The sequence below is a fragment of the Labrus bergylta genome, chromosome 15, assembly GCF_963930695.1.
Source record: "Labrus bergylta chromosome 15, fLabBer1.1, whole genome shotgun sequence".
Lineage (NCBI taxonomy): Eukaryota > Metazoa > Chordata > Actinopteri > Labriformes > Labridae > Labrus > Labrus bergylta.
In genome coordinates, this window is record NC_089209.1 from 5,368,318 (window position 1) to 5,387,169 (window position 18,852).

Consider the following 18,852-nt stretch of genomic DNA (forward strand, 5'->3'; position numbering starts at 1 on the left):
TATTTCCAACTAGCTCCCAGTTAAGAAAAAAAAAAAGAAATGCACTTTATTCTGGTGAACCCACCTCTACAGCATATATTTGTATTAATAGCCGTTTTCACATATGCACTCCGGATGATATCTAGATATTTACAGGAGGACTTCTCCGGAGATTCTCCCGAACTAGTCGTTCACATATTGCTCCTCACAGCGGGGGACTTTCCCTGTCAGAGGGGAGGGGGGGCGGGGGATTTCCTGAGGTAAGACGTGACGTAAATAAACAACGCGGAAGTAGCGGCCGAAGCAACAGAGGCCGAAGCAACAGAGTCCGCTACACGACGTTATAATGAGAATATTTACCTTTATATCAATGCTATGTGTAATCTAATGGAATGACAACATCCACAAGAGAGAGGAGAACAACAAACTGACCAACAGAAAACGTTTAATTAGAGCACAGAGATCGTATTGGTCGCGTGCAGACACTTTAGCCGGTCACTATATAAACGTCACTCGGGTCCCATTGAACTGAAAATCTCTGGAGTATATGCTGCCGTGTTCAGACATCAGCTCACTCTGAATTTTTTCTGCGGATAAAATACTAGAGGTCTGGCCGGAGAAACTCCAGGTAAAGTCTGCGTGAAAAATGCGACTGTTTGCGTTCACACAGCCTAAAGAACCTCCGGGTAGACTAATCTCCAGAGTTTTTGAAATGTGTATGTGTGAAAAGGGTTAGTGGTTGTACATTTCCTCCTTAGCCAGCAGCTCTCGTGGCACTGAGAGCGTACAAACCATTAGCTGCTGAGAGAAAACAGTTTACACATCTGTTCAAGGAGCGCAGCGTTAAGACAGGACTGTTTCTTCTACTGGCTGCTGCTGTCATTTCTCTGTGTGTTTCTGTGTGTGTGTGTGTGTGTGTGTGTGTGCCGATGATTCAAAGCCATCAGAAGTGATGTGCGCTCTCTTAGGGACAGTTGTGTTCATGTAGATGTGTTGAATAAAAAACATCAAGTGTTTTCTGGATTCTCTTCCATTCTTGGCAGAGCGTCCAGAGACACTAACACTGCTGGCTACTGTCATCACTTCTGTATTCATGAGTGTCAAACAATCCCCCCCTTATTTGTTCAACACGCCTTTGTCTTTCTCTGTCTCTTTTTATCCCCTTAGCTGTCTGTTCTGTGTCTCCGCCGCTCACTGGAAACTCAAGGTTGACTGTGCCGGGTCGTGTTGTAGCGACAGAAATATGAAGTTTTTTAAATCTCCTCTGAGAATGTGATTTTAAGGCTTTTTTTTTTTCTTTCCTGGATTATTTCACTGGAGTCACGAAGGTTTATGCTGCTCATAAAACATCAGTCCTGCTTTTATGATGTGTCATTATCACGTTGTCAGATGTGATAAAAAAAAGTCTGCAACTTTTGAAGTAAGCGTGGAAGCATTACATTTTTAAGAAGATCTCCAGAGAGCAAAACTTTAGCAACATTAACAGACACAAAATGGATCCAGTCAGATACACATTCTCACTCCCGTTCACATTAAAAAAAAAGCACTTTTTTTAAAGCATATGCTGAAAACATTGGGAAGTATCAAAGGTAAGCTTAAAGTCTCGACGTTATGCGAGTGCAGCAGATCAGAAAACAATGGGCCTCCTGCTGTGGCGGTGCAGTTTGAGTGGCAGGGCGACTGCTGGAAAAGACTGAAAATATGCAGGATTATGCACAGGAAACTGCTGTGGCACGGAAAAAATCTGGATGTGGCAAGACCCCCGCAAGAGAAACAGATGAAACATTGAACATGCAGAGTTTTGGATTCAGGAGACTTAAGAGGATAATAGCTTATCTGCAAGGGAAATGGACTGCAGCACTTGACGTTTACGTCGGGATGTTGTCTTTGGTCCAGTGTTAATCTCGTCAACGAAATAAATTACAAAAATATTGGTAATACTGACCTGACTGATACTATTTTTAAATTAGTCAACTATGACAACGACGAGACGAAACTCCGCTATTTGACGATTTGATGAATAATATTACTTCATCATCTAATTGAGGAAAATGTGACGAAACAAAAAATACATTACAAGTGAGGATTATCAGGTACCCCCGTCAGCTGTTCTAAAATCGTTGTAACCACAGCAGACTTCATCAAAGGTGTGTGTGTGTGTGTGTGTGTGTGTGTGTGTGTGTGTGTGTGTGTGTGTGTGTGTGTGTGTGTGGTGAGTGCAACCAAGTGCAGCCTGGAGCCTGCAGCTTCTGATCATCAAAATAAAAGCTTGCGTCTGATTTTGTTGACTAAAACATCTTCAACTAAAATGATGTGCAATTTTAGTCAGTGACTAATTGACTAAATTAAATCAATAACAAATGACTAATATCTGACTCAATATAAAGGACATTTTCGTCAGGAGAGTTAGAAAATGGTGTGAAGATTAACACTGCTTTGGTCCTGACAAACCTGAACTGAGATGAGTTAATTGAGCTATTTTGTTTTAATTTGTAATTGATTTATTTATTGTATTTTTTACATTCTTCATCAATCCCTGATCAATTCTGGGTTTCACTCTGTTATTGAGAGACATGCCTCTAACACACATAGACCTGAAATACACACACATGCACAAACAGGAGCTGTGGACATGTATTTAGTGGAGAGATGTCAGAGTGGGGTTACTACCAGTGCTGTGGGGGGGGGGGGGGGGGTTTGTGTTTTGTGGGTGTTTGTCCTTAATGAGGCGCTCTGGACTCGGATTTTATAATGGCAAAGGCTCTTTAATATCAAAGAGAAGGGGCGTAGGGTGTGTGTTGTCCTCACAGACAGAGCTACATTTCACCGTCATTAAGCTTTAATGAGAAGAGTTCATCAGACACTCAATGGTAGCTCCTCTGAAAACTTCCAGGATCACATTAGTATCTTGAATATGCACATAAAGTATAAGAACGGATATTCATGACAGACCACTTTACGAGCGGTGATAAACGTTGCAAAGGGTTTGTCAGCAGCAATTAAACGTGATGTATGAACTTTCTTCATTTAACAATCAAGAGCCCACATTAGTGTGTGTGCACCTTTAAATCAAGTGAAGTGGAGCAACCCTGTTGTCTGTGTGTGTGTGTGTGTGTACATGACGCTAGTGTGCAAATAAAAGCCACTTTTATTATGGATGAATCGGCCTTTTATCTTCTGGTTTAACAGTCGTTTATAAAGAGTCATGAAGAGCAGAGTTTGTTGTTGCCACAAATCAGAAGATAATTACTTTAACACGGAGTAAAGCAGGACATTTTCATTCATTAGGGGCTGAAAACACCACTCTCTTTAAAGGGGACATATAATGAAAATACCTCTTTTAGTGTTTTTGAACATATATTTTGGTAACCTGAGTGTCTACTGACCCACAACATGTGAAAAAATCCCATCCAGTCCTTTGTTTGTGGTCTGCATAAGTCTTACAACACAGAGAAAAATGCTCTGTTTCAAACTTGCTCTCCTTGTGATGTCACAGTGTGATTCTGGTAGACAAATCCCCTCCCCTCCCCTGATATCTCCACCCATGGACTCCACCCCCAGCCTAGAACAAAACTTTTGCCCAGGTCCGCCATTTTTATTCTCACTACAGAGGAGTGATGTCTACCAGGAAAGCTCAGGGGGGGTCATCGCATTTAAAGAGACACACACACCAAAACGGAGCGTTCTGAGAGAGCTGGTTTATACAGGGTCACAAACCTCCTCTGGTGCTTGATTCATGTTATATTTTGACCAAAGCACAGCACAGATGTTTCACTTAGACCACAGGGGACTGTTTGAGAAGGTGGAGAAGAAGGGTAATATGTCCTCTTTGATACATAACTGCCCAAACAAATATACATTTTTGAGAGAGAGATGAGAGATGGGACGATACGATCTGATATCTGTATCATTTGACTTTTTTTTTGGCTCGCTCCCTCTCAGTTTGATTGATACCACTTCGAGACTTATTTACCACCCACTTAGACTTATTTCCTGCTCCACAACCTCTACATACACACACACACTACTTTGTGATTCCTGCACGTTCAATCATGTGGCTCATTTTCAGGATCTTCAGAGGAGTCAGAGTGACATTGGACCTTTTTTTTTTTAAACCCACAACTCTGCATGTTGCATTGTGATGCATTACTGGCAGAGCCCTTTAGAGGCCCACATAATTGTTTCCCATAATGTAATCATCCCGGCTTCTGAAAAAACACATTATGTTTTATACCATGTCATTAAGGATACATTTACTGCATCAAATATTAAACAGAGAGCCACTTTCAGCTGATTGTGTTTAGACCATTTATGTCTTGATTATACTAATCGTCATGCGTTTAAGAGAAAAAACATCAACATCAGGAGGCTTTCATTCGACTGCTTTTAAAAGCAATTCAGATTGTTTTTCTGTTTTGTTTTTTTAAATAGATCTATTTAAACTTTAAGTAAGAGTTTGTGTAACTGATATAACCCTATGCAAAAGCACACACATCATTAATTCAAAACAGATAGGCGGAGGGCTAAGTGGGGCAACATCAAGGCCACACACACATTCTAATATGAGATAGTCAGATATTTCCCTTCACATCTGATCTTTATAACATTCATTTTTCTTCTGTTTAATACATAACATCATGCACACAGCTACAAAGTGATCACCTGACTCACAGCCAGTAAAAGTCCAAACATGACTTAAAGGCTTTTTATTGAAAATCTAGCCGCTAATCTAATTAAACGTTTTTATGTATTTCATCTGATCTGCATAATATTAAACTTTTATGGTTCTTGGGAGTCCTGTTTACAAGCATCTGACGTCCTTGGTAAGAAGCTTTAGAAAAGTTTTTTTGTGTTTTAATGAGAAGAAAACGGATGCTATTGCTCTGCAGGATGAGGGCTGAAGGATAAATCACTTTGACTCTGACGTAGCTCTACAACATTCATACCACACACAAATAAATATATACTTCATTAGAGCATGTTTGCCCTGTAAATCTAAGATCCTCTGATTTATTAAGCTCGTATCGTACGACACTGACAGTGAACACCCCACCCAGTTTTCTCTGATCTGTCTGCAGATGTTTACTCTGGAGAAACATCATGTAAGTTAGAAGTAAATAAACTGCATCTGTCTGCAACACGCCTCAAAGGGAGTCAGTCTGAAGATTTATGATTTCTGCAAAATAAAGATACTCTTAATTCACCTGATTACGTGATGCATTCAGGCGCTCCTGGGAAAACACAAAATCCAGGATTATATCAAGCTATAACATCATTAAGTGTGACCTCCCTTTGCACAATATTTACAACACTGAGTTGAACTGTGTCGTCTTTTTATTTGAGCTTCTAAATGATGCTGCTTCATCACCTCACCTCCAGGTATTAGCATGTGTTCATATATCTTTAATTACGTCGTGACTGAGCCTTAGGTACATTAAAACCTTTACGCTGAAGGAATTGGCTTTTTCAAATTAAATTCCTATTAACTGAAAAGCATTTTACTGAGGATGCCTAGAGGGGGAGGGGCTGCTTCTTTAAAGTCTGTTCCTTTAGCACTGAGATCAGTTTTTATAACCATGACTTAATGGTGATTTACACTAGAACTCGTGACAAAGCCTTAGAATGACTTTAAAAATAATTAGAGTCTCACTCCGTCCTACGGGTATTTTCAATAATAATGACTTTATAGAAATAGTTTTTATGTCAATAGTCTGATTCCTTTTGTAAGCAGGCATAACAATGGTGGTCACATCTGTTTCGGGGTCCTGCGTCTGCCGGTGACGTTACACAATATGATGGACCCTACATCTGTACCATGATACAGCACATTGGGATTTCCTGTTTGTCAGAGAGTTTACAACGGGTCTTTGACCGGAGGATACGGATAAATGCTATGAATCTATAGAGAATTATTATCACAAAATACAAGAGCGGTCAAAGTTCGGCTCTCATCCAGAAGGTCGAGGGTTCAATCCCCAGCTGGGCAACATGTCTGATGTGTCATTGGGCAAGACACTTAACCCTAAATTGCTCCCGCTGTTTCAGCGGCGGTGTATGAATGAGATTAGTTACTTCTGATGGATGATACTACATAGCGTCCTCTGCCGTCAGTGTGTGAATGTGAAGGTGTGACCTGCAGTGTAAAAGCTCTTTGAGTAATCAGAAGACTAGAAAAGTGCTATACAAGCTCAAGTCCATTTACCATTTGGTGTAAACTGCCATGCGTTGTAGACACGACAAGAAGGATGAAGAATGAATTATTAATTTCTGTCAGGACCTAAAGACAGTTTCAACCAAAGTCTTAAAAAGTGTATCTGGAGAAAAAGACCAACCCTGACCCTTCCAGGAGACGATGAAGGTCTGAAATGAACTGAACTGAAGAAAATAAACTCTAAAGTCTTGAGTTTTTGTTCCCACATTTGACCCTGGTGTGCGACACAAATGAAAAATAGCACGCTGATCATCACAGAGGTCCTTACCACATTGAAGTCGAGGTTCTTCTCCACCCAGTCGGTAGCAGCTTCAAAATCTTCAAACATTTCCATGATGTAGAGGGTATCCAGAGCATCCACGATCGTCGCTCCTTTTATACTCCCTGCAACAGAAACAGATGCACAATCTCTCAAAAAACCCGTTTTTGTAGGTGTGTTTCTTCAGAAGAGTGATTTGCATATCTTCCGTCTGCTTTTTGAAAAGAGGAATGTTGGGAAGGGAGAAGCCTAAAGTTGAACTTTTCGGCATACAGAAAAAAAAACTCCAAAGAAGTTCATTCAAATGTTAAAAGCTTGTTAGTCAGAGTTTCTCTCCTTTTTGTAAGTATAAATGACAACAAGTGTTGGAAGCAGACACACTGAAAAAGCTCTGATTAAAGAGCAGAAGTTAAGAGTCATGTTTTGGAGGTTGAATATATTATTTTGCTCGACAGATGGTGGGAAGCTGCGATTATCTGCGCTGATGAAACGTCGGGAGTATTGCTCATCTCTGGTGATTAGCCTCATAGCAGGAGGGAAGACACACAGAGACACACAAACCATCATATCAGGGCTGTCATTACCAAATCCCTTTAATGCTATCCCAACACCTAAGTCTGTCTGTGTGTGCCAGGAAGCTCAATAAATCATTAAGCATGCAGCCCTGAGCCCTCAGCAAAGCTTTTAGTCCTAACATGCTTGTTATAAACACAAGACCAGGAGCGTCTGAGCTATCTGACCACTTAGAGGTGAGACATAAGGTAAAAATAAAAATAAATGGAACAGGGGGAGATCAAGACAGGGAGCAGAAATGAAAACAATATATCAGAGTCGAGAGGCTGACGTACAGAGATAAGGGCAGGGAGTGAAGGTAGAAAGAAAAACACTGAAATAATAATAAGGATAGAAAAATCGTCCGCCTCTGAAGAGGAAAATAGGATAAAACAGGATGTTGTAGCATAGTCAAACTGGAGCCGGCTGCTGCTGTGTGATTGTGTAAATCTGTGGGTTTACATCCCTATGTAAGATGTGGGTGGATGCATAGGCAGCTAAAAGCTTTCCATTAGACACCATGCTGAATCATCAGCCGGAGGTGCAGCAGGGCGACTGTTGTCCGTCAGAACTCTCATTGTGCTTCCTCTGTGTCTGTTCAATATTTTTATTCCATTACAATCACCACAGTGGGATGAGGACTCAGTCGACAGTGGGGATGAGGACTCAGTCGACTGCAGCGGAAAGAACAGTAAAAACCTCACTGGTTAAAGCTACTCGTACATCATTTCCATTTCTTATTAGAATAATAACCAAAAAAGCCCAAGTGGAGAAATGGTACTAAAACATGCAGAGGACGATGAATCTCTACAGGAAAGCTGAATATTAAGTGGAGAGCTGAAGATTTTGCTCTATGACAAGGAGATCAAAACTACGATCTGTTGTTAAGAATGTCTTTGTACGTGGTATGCAGGTAAAACCAGTAGGAAATTAGCATAGCTTAGCATAAAGACTGGAAGAAGGGGGAAACAGTTAGCCTGGCTAACTCTCAAGCCTGAGTGAAAAATACAAAGACAACAGTCTGTTTTTTGTAGGTAGTAATGGATTAGTTACTTCTGGTGGTCACTTCACACAGCAGCCTCTACCATCAGTGTGTGAATGTGTAGGTGTGTCCTGCAGTGTAAAAGCACTTTGAGTAGTCAGAAGAATAGAAAAGTGCTAAACAAGCTCAGGTCCATTTATTCAGTAGCACTGATGTTGGTGTTAATGGATGGCTTTTCAGACTTGAGCAAAACTCAGTCTGTTTTCACATAAAATGCTCTCCCAAAAATATCAACAACATTTCAGGTAGACGGCCCCTGAAGTCTACCTGACTTGGTTCTTCACTTACGCACCACACACACAACCACGCCGATACCAAAATGTTGCCGATGTATTTGTGCAATTTAGACAGTGTCTTCAGTTATCCTCTAAAACAGACCGGTGTGATTTTTAAAGTTTTGGTACTTTTCAACATGTCGCAAAATATTGGAGATTGTATCGTTTTTAAAACAAGAATGGAAGAGTATCAAAGTAAACATTTTGACAGCCTTCTATTGGATTTCATGCAAACAATATGAAATGGACCAAACATGTCACTTATTACAAAAGGCTACAACGACAACTTATATCCAGTTATTTGTCTTTTTTTAAAGATTTGTTTTGGCTTCTTGTGTTATTGTAGAGATAGGACGGTGGATAGAGATGGAAATCAGGGTAAGAGAGAGAGTGAGGAATGACTTGCAGGAAAGAAGCGGCAGGTCGGATTTGAACCCGGGCCCCCGCTTGGAAGATTATTGCCTCTGTACATGGAACGCACGCACCAACCACCAGTCATTGAATAGCGATTGAGTTTTTTTAGCCAAGCCTTAAAGCCAGGTTACAACGAGAGTGATAAAATCACTGGAGGTGTCAGTGGATTTAGTTTCTCTTGTATTCAGTCGTCCTTCCTGTTTTCCATCCCTCTCACATTTTTCACTCCATTGAATCCTTCAGAGCGACAAAGAGAGGACAAGACACCTTCCTCCTGACCATTGTCTTGTCACTGTGCCTCCTTCCCCCTCACTGCTCTTCCTGTAACTCTGTGTGTGTGTGTGTGTAATGTGAGAGGTGCAGATGGTCAAAGAGTGACCTGAATACTAATATGGAATATCAAAAAAATAATATAAGTGAGAGGGAAGACAAAGGTTTGAGTCTTTTGTTGAAGGAAAATATTATGCAGATGTTTACACACAAGTATGAACACATGTTTTGTAAGGTCTATTTCCAGTTTTTAAACTTTTACAAAATGTGTCTTTGTTGTTCTTTATGTGATGTTTCATCTGCAGTGAACAGCAGTGACTCAAGAGTCCCTTTGCTTTTTGTAAAATAAATTGATGCCAATTTTTTTCTGATATCTCGGATGTTTGTGAGACAGCTCGACGGATGTCAAGTTGGCAGCGGGCACAAAGAAATCTCCTAAAATCAGCTTGTTTCCAGATTCAGGGTTTGTGTCAGTGTACAGATGGGGAGGAGTAAAAGATTCAGCGGCGGTCTTGGAGGTTGTGAGAAGCAAATTCCAGTGATCTTGGAGGTGATGTGTGACTGTCGCTGAGGGGTTTTGTTTCTGTTTGCAACTGTGAGCATGGTGAAGGAGCAGATGGCTCGGCAGAGGGCAGCGTCTATGATGCTCCTCTAAAACATGAGTGAAACTGGAGGAGGACGAGACGGTCTGGCGTACCTCTACAGAGCAGTAGGGGAGGACAGGCCGTAAGATGTCTGCTGTAGGTGGTGGGTTTGTCACAGCAGGAGTTGTTTTACATTTGTTAAAGCTCTTTCAAGAAAACCTTCTGCGCCGTGTCCTTGACTCTCAGTCCTCACTTGAAAGGAAACAATCCCAGTTGTTTGTTTGGTGCTGTTGGATCCACTGTGGGTGCACAAAGGGAACATATCTGCTGTAATCTTTCCAGCCACTATCTGTGCTCATCTTTTTGTCATGACTCATTGTAGTGCTGCAAGGTAAAATGAAATGAAGCTACCTTTATATTTGTTTGTAAAAAAAAAAAGGGTTTGTTATTAGCATTTCACAAGGTTCTGTACTTGTTGCTTCTGCTCTAAAAGAATAATGTGCAACCTTTTGATCCAGTAGATGTCGCCCTTGAGCACCAGCATGAAACCAAAACAAACTGCCACTTGGCCACACCTCCGCTATTCTGAAGCCTCCGCTCTCCTCCAGCGACACACCTCCAACCCCTCTCTACTCGCGTTTGAGTTATCAATTAGAACGCACTGTAATTAAGAAACATCAATCGCAAGCGGTGGACAAAATTGTCCTTTGCTTGAGCTTGCTAGTCTGTGTCCTGCATTGTTGTGTTAGCAGGCTAATGTTAGCACACTTTGGTTAACTCGTAGCTTGACATTGCGTTTAAATTGACAAAGAATGACCGTGATCTATAGGCCCTTAAGTGACATCAAAATAAACAGTGAGTATGTTATTCTTCTTTTCTCTAGTCATTTACTAAAACAGCTTTGTAGACAAAGCCGTCCCGTCCATGTTACATGATGTAAAAACAAAGAGTGAAGTCAAACTCCCTCTTAGTTTGTTGTTCTGAGCACTGTGTTCACACTGACAGGACGACGCTTCCTAAAGCTTGTTAATGTTTCATTCAGAGGATTATAAGTGTTTCATAAATGTTTTAACATATTAACCCCCTAACTTAAAAGTTAGTTTCAGACAATATTGAGGTAACTAAGGATTGTATGTTGCTTGCCACGGTTTCATACGTCCTTTAAAGTAGAACATGGCAAAAGTGAGAAATGGCCGGATGGATGAAAAATGAAGACAAGAATCATTACCTTTCTGTTCCAGACAGAGAATAAGGATGGATGGGAGAGGGACGGCGGAAGAAGAACGGGACACTCAAGGTCCAAAAGTCATTAAGGAGCAGTATCAGTTCCTCCAAGCCTGTGTGCCTCCAAACACAATCCATCCTGTTGTTTCCTCTTCCTACTCTCTCCATCTAATGAGGTATCCATCAATCTTTACTCCTTCTTCTCTTCCTCCAGTACTTCTATCCTTCCCTCTCTCCTTTACTAGTTTACAGCATCCTGCATCTTTCACTCCTCATCCACTCGGCTTTATTTCCTTTTTAAAGACAATGAGTGAAGAGAGGGGAGTGATGGATGAATTTTCAAAATAAAGCACCAAACCTTGGAGGCTTCATTCATCATCTACATAGGCAGATGTCCTTTCTCTGTAGTGAACACAAACACACACACAAACTCACACTCCTGACTGTCACAGCCCACATAATAAGTTGTTCCTCTATTGAAGTTTGGTGCGAAAAACACAAATGTTAGCTGGTAAATAACTCTATTAGTGCAGCTTCAATTACAACGCTAACTTACTGCATCCATCCTACACTCCAGCATACGTGTGTGTGTGCGTGTGTGTGCGCGCCAGACCGTAGAGTGATGCATTGTTTGGTTGTTCAGAACAAAACAACCTTCACTTTCATGCAATCAGGCGGCAAAGACTGAGCTGTAATCTGTGATGCTGTGATGTGGGAGTGTGCATGAGTGATTGAGGGTGATTGACAAATGGGATGTTGAGCTGTATCTCTCACTCTCACACTCACACACACACACACACACACACACACACACACACACACACACACATGCATCACTGATTGGGTTGACAGAGGTCAAAACGTCAACTTGATCTCTGTTAATTCAGTCGTTGTTGAAGAATAAATCTGACTAGTGAAGCTATTAAAAAAGTAACTTGGACAACAATTCACTGTGTTGATTGTGTTCTCCTAAAGAAAAGCAGGGATTAAACAATTCATCTTGTTAATTACTTCAACTTAAAAATATGCCTGCACACTTTATATGAACTTTCCAGTCAGAGTTTCATCATTATGTTAGTTAATATGTGAAAATCCTATTTCGACAAGCCTCGCTGTTGCCGTTATGTATTGGTGGAACTTTTTTTTAAGCATTTAACATCAATAAGATTATGCATAGGCACTAAGAAGGCTGCTTACTGAGACAAACAACTTCACTGACGTTTGATGGATGCTTTGCTACATGTGCTGCAGACAGTGCTGAGCCTGATAAAGCAATAGAGTCAGAAGAGGAAAGGCTGGATGAGAAAAATAATGACAACATGTCTAAATGATCATAAACATTGTTATCACTGTTTTGTCATCCTTGAAGAGATTTCATACCAACACAAATCTGTAAACAAATACGCTATGAGAACAAATTCTGTTGTCTCAGTATATTCATTTGGAACTTTTACTTTTAGAGTATCTATCACCTGTTTTTTCTCTGTTTTATGGGTAATTCTTCATTCATTTCATTTGACAGTATGATAAATGAAAGTATACTGTGCTGAATGAACGCAGCCGTCTGACATCTTTTTGCGACCCACATAAACTGGAGGGGCTCGTCCTCTAACAGACGTAGAAGTGATGAGTCAGGTGACATCCAATAATGAAGTTTTGGATAAAATGGGTCAAAACAAACAAAGGAGACTGCTGGGAATTTGAGTCCCTGATGAAACCAGAGGTCAGCGCCGGCTTTTTGTGTGTTTAAGTAACATAACCCACATAAGACACCTGTGTTGTTATTTTAACCCAAATGTTACCGCTTACGCTGAAGCCTGTAGCATACCACAATGCGTCTCTGTCAATGTGTTAACCGCATGTTTTCTCAGGCAAACATGTCCATCACAAATTGCAAGAAACTTCCGCACACTCTCGTATACAAAAATACATTTACTGGGGGCGCTTCAGTCGAAGACCTTCATCAGGCTTCATCCACCCTGAAACAGGTGTGTAGAGTCACCGTCAAAATGAGGATGCCTGACTTCAAGATAACACCTCTAGACATTGATTATCTTTGTGGTTATATGTGCTGTTTACATATTTAACTTAGTTCATCTAATATAAGTCACACTGTAAAAAGCCTCTTTTGCACATGTTTATCTTCTTACAGCCTTTTCCCTCTTGGTGTCAACCTAAGAGGAATGAGTTCCTGTGTTTCCTGAGTGATTATGAGGTATTGTGTTAGTTAAGTTCTGGTGATGTTTGGTTTCTGATGTTGGTCAGGTTTCTGTTTGGGTTGTTGTTGTTATTGTTAGTTGCATGTCTCATGGGTAGGTTGCATTATCGTCATGTTTTTTGGTCTCATTTGCGCTCTTATGCTTTGTAGCTTTTATTGCTTATGTCAATGTACTTGAAAAGTGCTTCACTGTCTTTATTATTGAACATACTGCGTGGCAGAATCTGGTCAAAGTATTTATAACTAACACAAGTCCTTACTTTAAGATGATGTCACAAGCTTGAAACCAGATCCAGAATGGAGCAGGAACATAACCCTGGTCTCTTAATAATGAGATAACACGTTACCAAAAAGACAAAACGTGGATGAATCCGTCCCTCACAAACATTTAACGCTTGTATTTGGGAGCTTTAAAGCTGATGCTGCCTGACAGAGGGGAACAGAAACGCTTCAGGGCAGCAGGCTCCACATTGAGTCACAACTGATGCGACCTATAGTTGCAGGGCTGACTTTATTGTGACTTTATTGCAGCTTCGCCTCACATGGCTGCTGTGACATAATCCACGGCTGTGCGCTCTCAGGTTGACTTGTACCGAGCTGGAAGCTTTGAATAACAGTGAAAAAGAAAGATGTGAAGGAGCTCCAGTGTGCCACACAGCTGGAGGGAACAGCCGACTGTGGAGGTCACACTTTGTGTTCACAGTGAATACATGATGTAATCCACATGACATTTAGTGTTACATGTGCATCATGTTACCACAGAAAAGAAACTCGACTCCTCAAAGCTACACATTAAACGACCCCTATTCACTTCAAATATAACCTTTTGCTTGACTTGTTGAACTTTAAACATGAAATCGTCATTACTTATTATTTTGTCTTGATCTAATGATCCAAAAGCAGAGCTGAACCCAGATGCATTTTGTGGATCTCAAAGTTCCCTTGCTGATTTTTCCTGTGGCCTTAAAGAAGATCTATCATACTGATCTATATTTAAATACAGACATATAATGTTATGATGTTGGATGTCAACACTAAACCTCGGCAAAGTTTTTTTTTTAACCCAAGATACACAGTATTTGGCGTAATCCCCGGACGTGATTTCTTGCTGCTCTGAACGAGGCTTGCTCAGAACCTGACACCAGGTTCTGCCGACGTATTAGACCAAAGCATGGAGCCAAGTTGTAGTTGACACGCCCACCCTGTCAGCTCTTTCAAGGACACGCCCACTCAGATGCTCACTCAAATTTCCCTGCGACTGCAAACACAGCTGGCCAATCAGAGGAAAGTGGGCGCCTTAAAGGGACAGCAGCTTAAATGAACTGTTTCAGGCAGAGGCTGAAATTAGGGATTTTATTGAGTATCAGATTATTAAGGAGGTTTTTGAGCTACACATCTCACAGTGCTACTCAATAAGTGTGTCAGACTGACATAGTTACTGGTGAAAGTGAGAATAATAGATCTCCTTTAAAGAACGAGTAGACTCTTGTTTAGTCATTGTAACGTTCAAGCTATTGTCCCAGTCTCACACTCAATACATAACCAAATAAATGACCTCAAAAGACGTGCAAAGGATTAGAAAGCGTATGAGATACACCTAATCTTTATGAAAGAATTTAGCATTTGTAATCTCTGCTGGTTTGATCTCAGCTGTCTTAAACCTTAGCTGAATGTCATCCCCCTGTCCCGTCACTCTCCATGTGTCCTGTCTCCCTCTTTTTTTTTATCTGATCTAAATAAATAAAAAGATGGCTGTAAACATAACCTCTCCCCAGCGTTACTGGTAGAGATAAATGAGTATTGGCACTTACACACTGACTCAGCAGCTGCGGCCGTCAAAAGAGTGACAGCAGTCAAAGTGTCGCTGATATAAAAAATAAAAAAAGACCAAAGGCTCCACATCTTATGAAAATTCAGTCTTAAAAAACAAAATCCTTTCCTCCTCAGCTCACTGCCTTTCTCGTCCCAGAAATATTCTCAAGATTGAAAGTAGCTCCAATGTGTCCTGGAACATCTTAGCTAACTCAATGCAAACTCCAGGTTTTAATCCTTAATCCAGATCTCAACACCCCGTGCCCTGTTGGTGATCCCATTTAGCCTCAGATACAGCGTCACTGGTGAGTCTACACCGTATTTTTTTTTTTAAAATGTGTATTTCGTGAGAGTTTGCAGAGCAGAGGTGAGGAAAAGTGATGGCTAAGCTTTTGGCTAATCGTGTTATCACAGGCCGAGAGCATGCGCTCGCACAAACACACACATACACATTCCCCAAAGTGTATTAACCTCTTGGCTCCTGCTGCCAGAAACTCAAGCATCAACACTTTTTGTCAAGGTTGAAGTGAAAGGCAGAACCACGCTGCACTCCTGTGTGTGTGTGTGTGTGTGTGTGTGTGTGTGTGTGTGTGTGTGTGTGTGTGCTTCAAATCTTACAGTGACAGTACACAAGAATGTCCATAAAAAGCTTGATTTATACAAACGTAAAATAAATCCACTACCAATAAAAACACAAACAACGCACACTCAGTTTACTCCATAAATATATAAATAATAAAACATGGATAATAATCTATGTTCGAAGCTTTTTGTGACTTGTTTTTACAGCTTTGATATTTGCAGCTTCCGTCCTCCATAAGAAAGAGGCTGACATAAAACAAATTTCTAGAGTTTGGTCGTCAGTTCTGTCCGTCTGCTTGGTTTATATTGAGGCGTGGGAACTTTTCAGGGACCAGACACACTTTCCAGGAGTGTGTGTGCAGGTGTTTGTGTGTAACAGGAAGAGGGGGCGATGCCTGCTGCAGAGCAATTTCAAAGGCCTTGAGGAAGGGAGGGGGGGGATTCAGATCCTTGGCTAGTAGGCTTTTTATTCAGTGTCTGTGTGTGTGTGTGTGTGTGTGTGTGTGTGTGTGTGTGTGTGTGTGTGTGTGAGAAAGTTAGTGATTAATTAATGTGGATGCAGACTCAAGGTTCTATAACAAAAGGCTCAGGGGATGAGACACAGAGCAGAATCATAGGTGTTGGTTTGTGTGTGTGTGAGTATCATGTGATGGATTCCCCTATTTCGGCTGCTGCAGAGCTCCCTTGTCTGTGACCCACCCACCTCTGTGCACAGCCTGATTTACATCATTTGAGACATGACCACATCCAACCCCACTCTCTCCTCACACACACACACACACACACACACACACACACACACACACCACACACACACACACACACACACACACACACACACACACACACACACACACACACACACACACACACACACACACACACACACACACACACACACACACACACACACACACACACACACACACACACACACACACACACACACACACACACACACACACACACACACACACACACACACACACACACACACACACACACACACACACACACACACACACACACACACACACACAGAACGATGAGGGAACGCCAGGGCAGAATTACTCCATCCATTTCAATTACAGAGATTGAATATGCGATTCAGACGCACACAATGCTATGTGGGAGACGACGCTGCAGCCCAGGAGTCGATGTCAAATTACATAACCGAGTAAATGACTCGTCTAGAAATAGAAAGGCACCGAAAAACATTAGCTTCTTCGACTGGTGGGCGACGGCGATATTTTTATACTGATGCAGGAGGCAGGAAACTGAATCACATTGTGTTTGACTGACTGGCAGGGTCGTTGCTGAAAGGAAATGCTTCATTTGCTTTGATGGCTGCGATACACACAAGGTGAGTCAACCAGTCACGCAACCAAAAACATCAACATGTTTGTGTGACTGGTTTTCTCCTGCGTTTGATCAGTTCTCCTTTACAAAGTTCAGCCAGTTTGCCCATCTTCCTGATCTTTCAGTACAGATGTTTTCAGTGTTTTTTTTCTGCTCCTTGGTCCTGAGGCAAGACATGACGTAAAAAGAACGACGCAGAAGTGGGAGTTCAACATGTTGAAAAGTACCATTAGTACTGTGAAGTTCCACAACTTGCACAAATACATTGGCAACAATTCAGTACTAGTATTTATGCAATTTTAAGGAGTTTTCTTGCAATTTTTAGAATTAAAGAAATAAATTAGCCAAATATGTTTGCCCAAGACTTCTGTTTTTGTTTCTGAGGTATTAAGATGAAAACGTATTCTACTAATCTAATTTAGTTTTTCACTCGATTATTGAACATGTCACATACTCATAGGCAGGGAATGCACAAACATATATGCACAAACTCAAAGCAGTTTACATGCATTAATAAAGTGATGTCAGAGTGAGGGGGCTGCAGCACCTGAGCAGTTTAGGGTCACATGCCTTCAAGGGCTCAGGAAGTGAGCCAACACCTCTCCAGCAACCAGTCCAATTTCCATACTTTTGTTCCAGACGAAACAGGTATTGATAGTTTGCTTTGTACAAGTATTGGGTGGAAGATTAAAATTCTGGTATTGTGACAAACCTCAAAAGATACTTTATGTTATGAGCTGGTTGAACAAAAACAGCAAAAACAGCTAAAACAAAAGATTTGATTGTTTGAATTATGACATCTAAAGGTAACTCATAAAGTCATAATGATGACTTTAAGGAGGAAGATGAAACTTCTTCCTCGTTCTCTTACAGTATTTTGAGTTACAACCCAATCCCTGTCCTCCGTCTGCCCTCCAACACAGAAAACACAATTATGTTGTCGTCCTTCAATCCAGAAAATATGTGAAACGAAAAAGTATTACAGGCTGCACGGAGCAGCCAAGAAGTTATTACGTATAATTAGTTGTGATGCACTCAACTGTACTGTAAATAACGTCCAAATAAGCCAACTGGGAGTTATTTAATGGTGTTATAATTGATGGCATAATAGACCACGGTTAAATAGACATCTGTGCTGGATTTAAACCAACAACCCAAATCAGTTTCTGGCAGGAAGCTCGGCGCAGCCAAAAAACTGGCTCAGTCTCACTCACAACACAAAAGCCTGTCAATGGAGGCAGCAGTTAAATAGTTTGGTGAACAAAATGGATTCAGAATGTACAATTATGCCCAGAGAAAGAGACTAAAAAGTACATGTTTTATGGCAGACGTGTGTATTATAGAGGCTGAAGTTGCACAGAATCTTCCTACATAAACTCATGTATACTGTAAGACTGTGAATGCAACTTCTGACATATGAAGGTCAAGTGTGAACGTAAAGGAAGAGGCTGTTTTCCTGATTTTTTATTCCTTCTAAATCACAACAGTAAGGTGCAGCATCACTCCAGGGTACGAGGAGCAGAAAAGCCATTGAGAGCGTCCATCATTGGAGGAAAGGCCAGAAGAGACAGGAGGGGAAAAACAACATAAAGAAAAGAGATCATCACAAAAAAAAAAAGAAGCCTTCGTAACAAAGCCTGCCATTCATCCAACGAGCCTTTTTAAAGCTCTGCAGGCAGGGCCAAGCAGATAACCTCCACTGCATAGCCTGTGTGTCTCAGGAGATACACAGGCTTTTTACTTCCTCACACTGCCGGTAGCTACAGATCCCTCCAACTGTCCAGCAAATAACCAGAGTCTTAACAGGCTGTCAGAGTCTAATGGGAACTAGCTAACCCCGAGAAGCAGAGAGGAGATGCTGGGGGGAAATGGAGAGGAGAAAATCAAGAGTTCTGTACGATCCCAGAGCACAGGAGAGGGAACATCTTCTCATCTAATGGATCCACATTGGTAAATCATATATCATGGACTATTTTCAACATGGCTGCCCCCCTCCAAAAAACTCTATGGTGTGAATCATCAGAAGAGGAGAACCCCAAAATTGTCATTTGAACCCGGTATAATGATGAGG

At 41.2% G+C, this 18,852-nt stretch overlaps 1 protein-coding gene across 1 annotated transcript in view; it reads right to left on the reverse strand.

Annotated features, from left to right (window-relative positions):
- Positions 1-18,852, reverse strand: part of man1a1 (mannosidase, alpha, class 1A, member 1) — a 159,181-nt gene that overhangs the window by 86,654 nt on the left and 53,675 nt on the right. Inside the window, exon 3 of the mRNA XM_020637052.3 lies at positions 6,459-6,574. Coding sequence (XP_020492708.2) covers positions 6,459-6,574 — 116 coding nt within the window. The remainder of the gene's footprint in view (positions 1-6,458; positions 6,575-18,852) is intronic.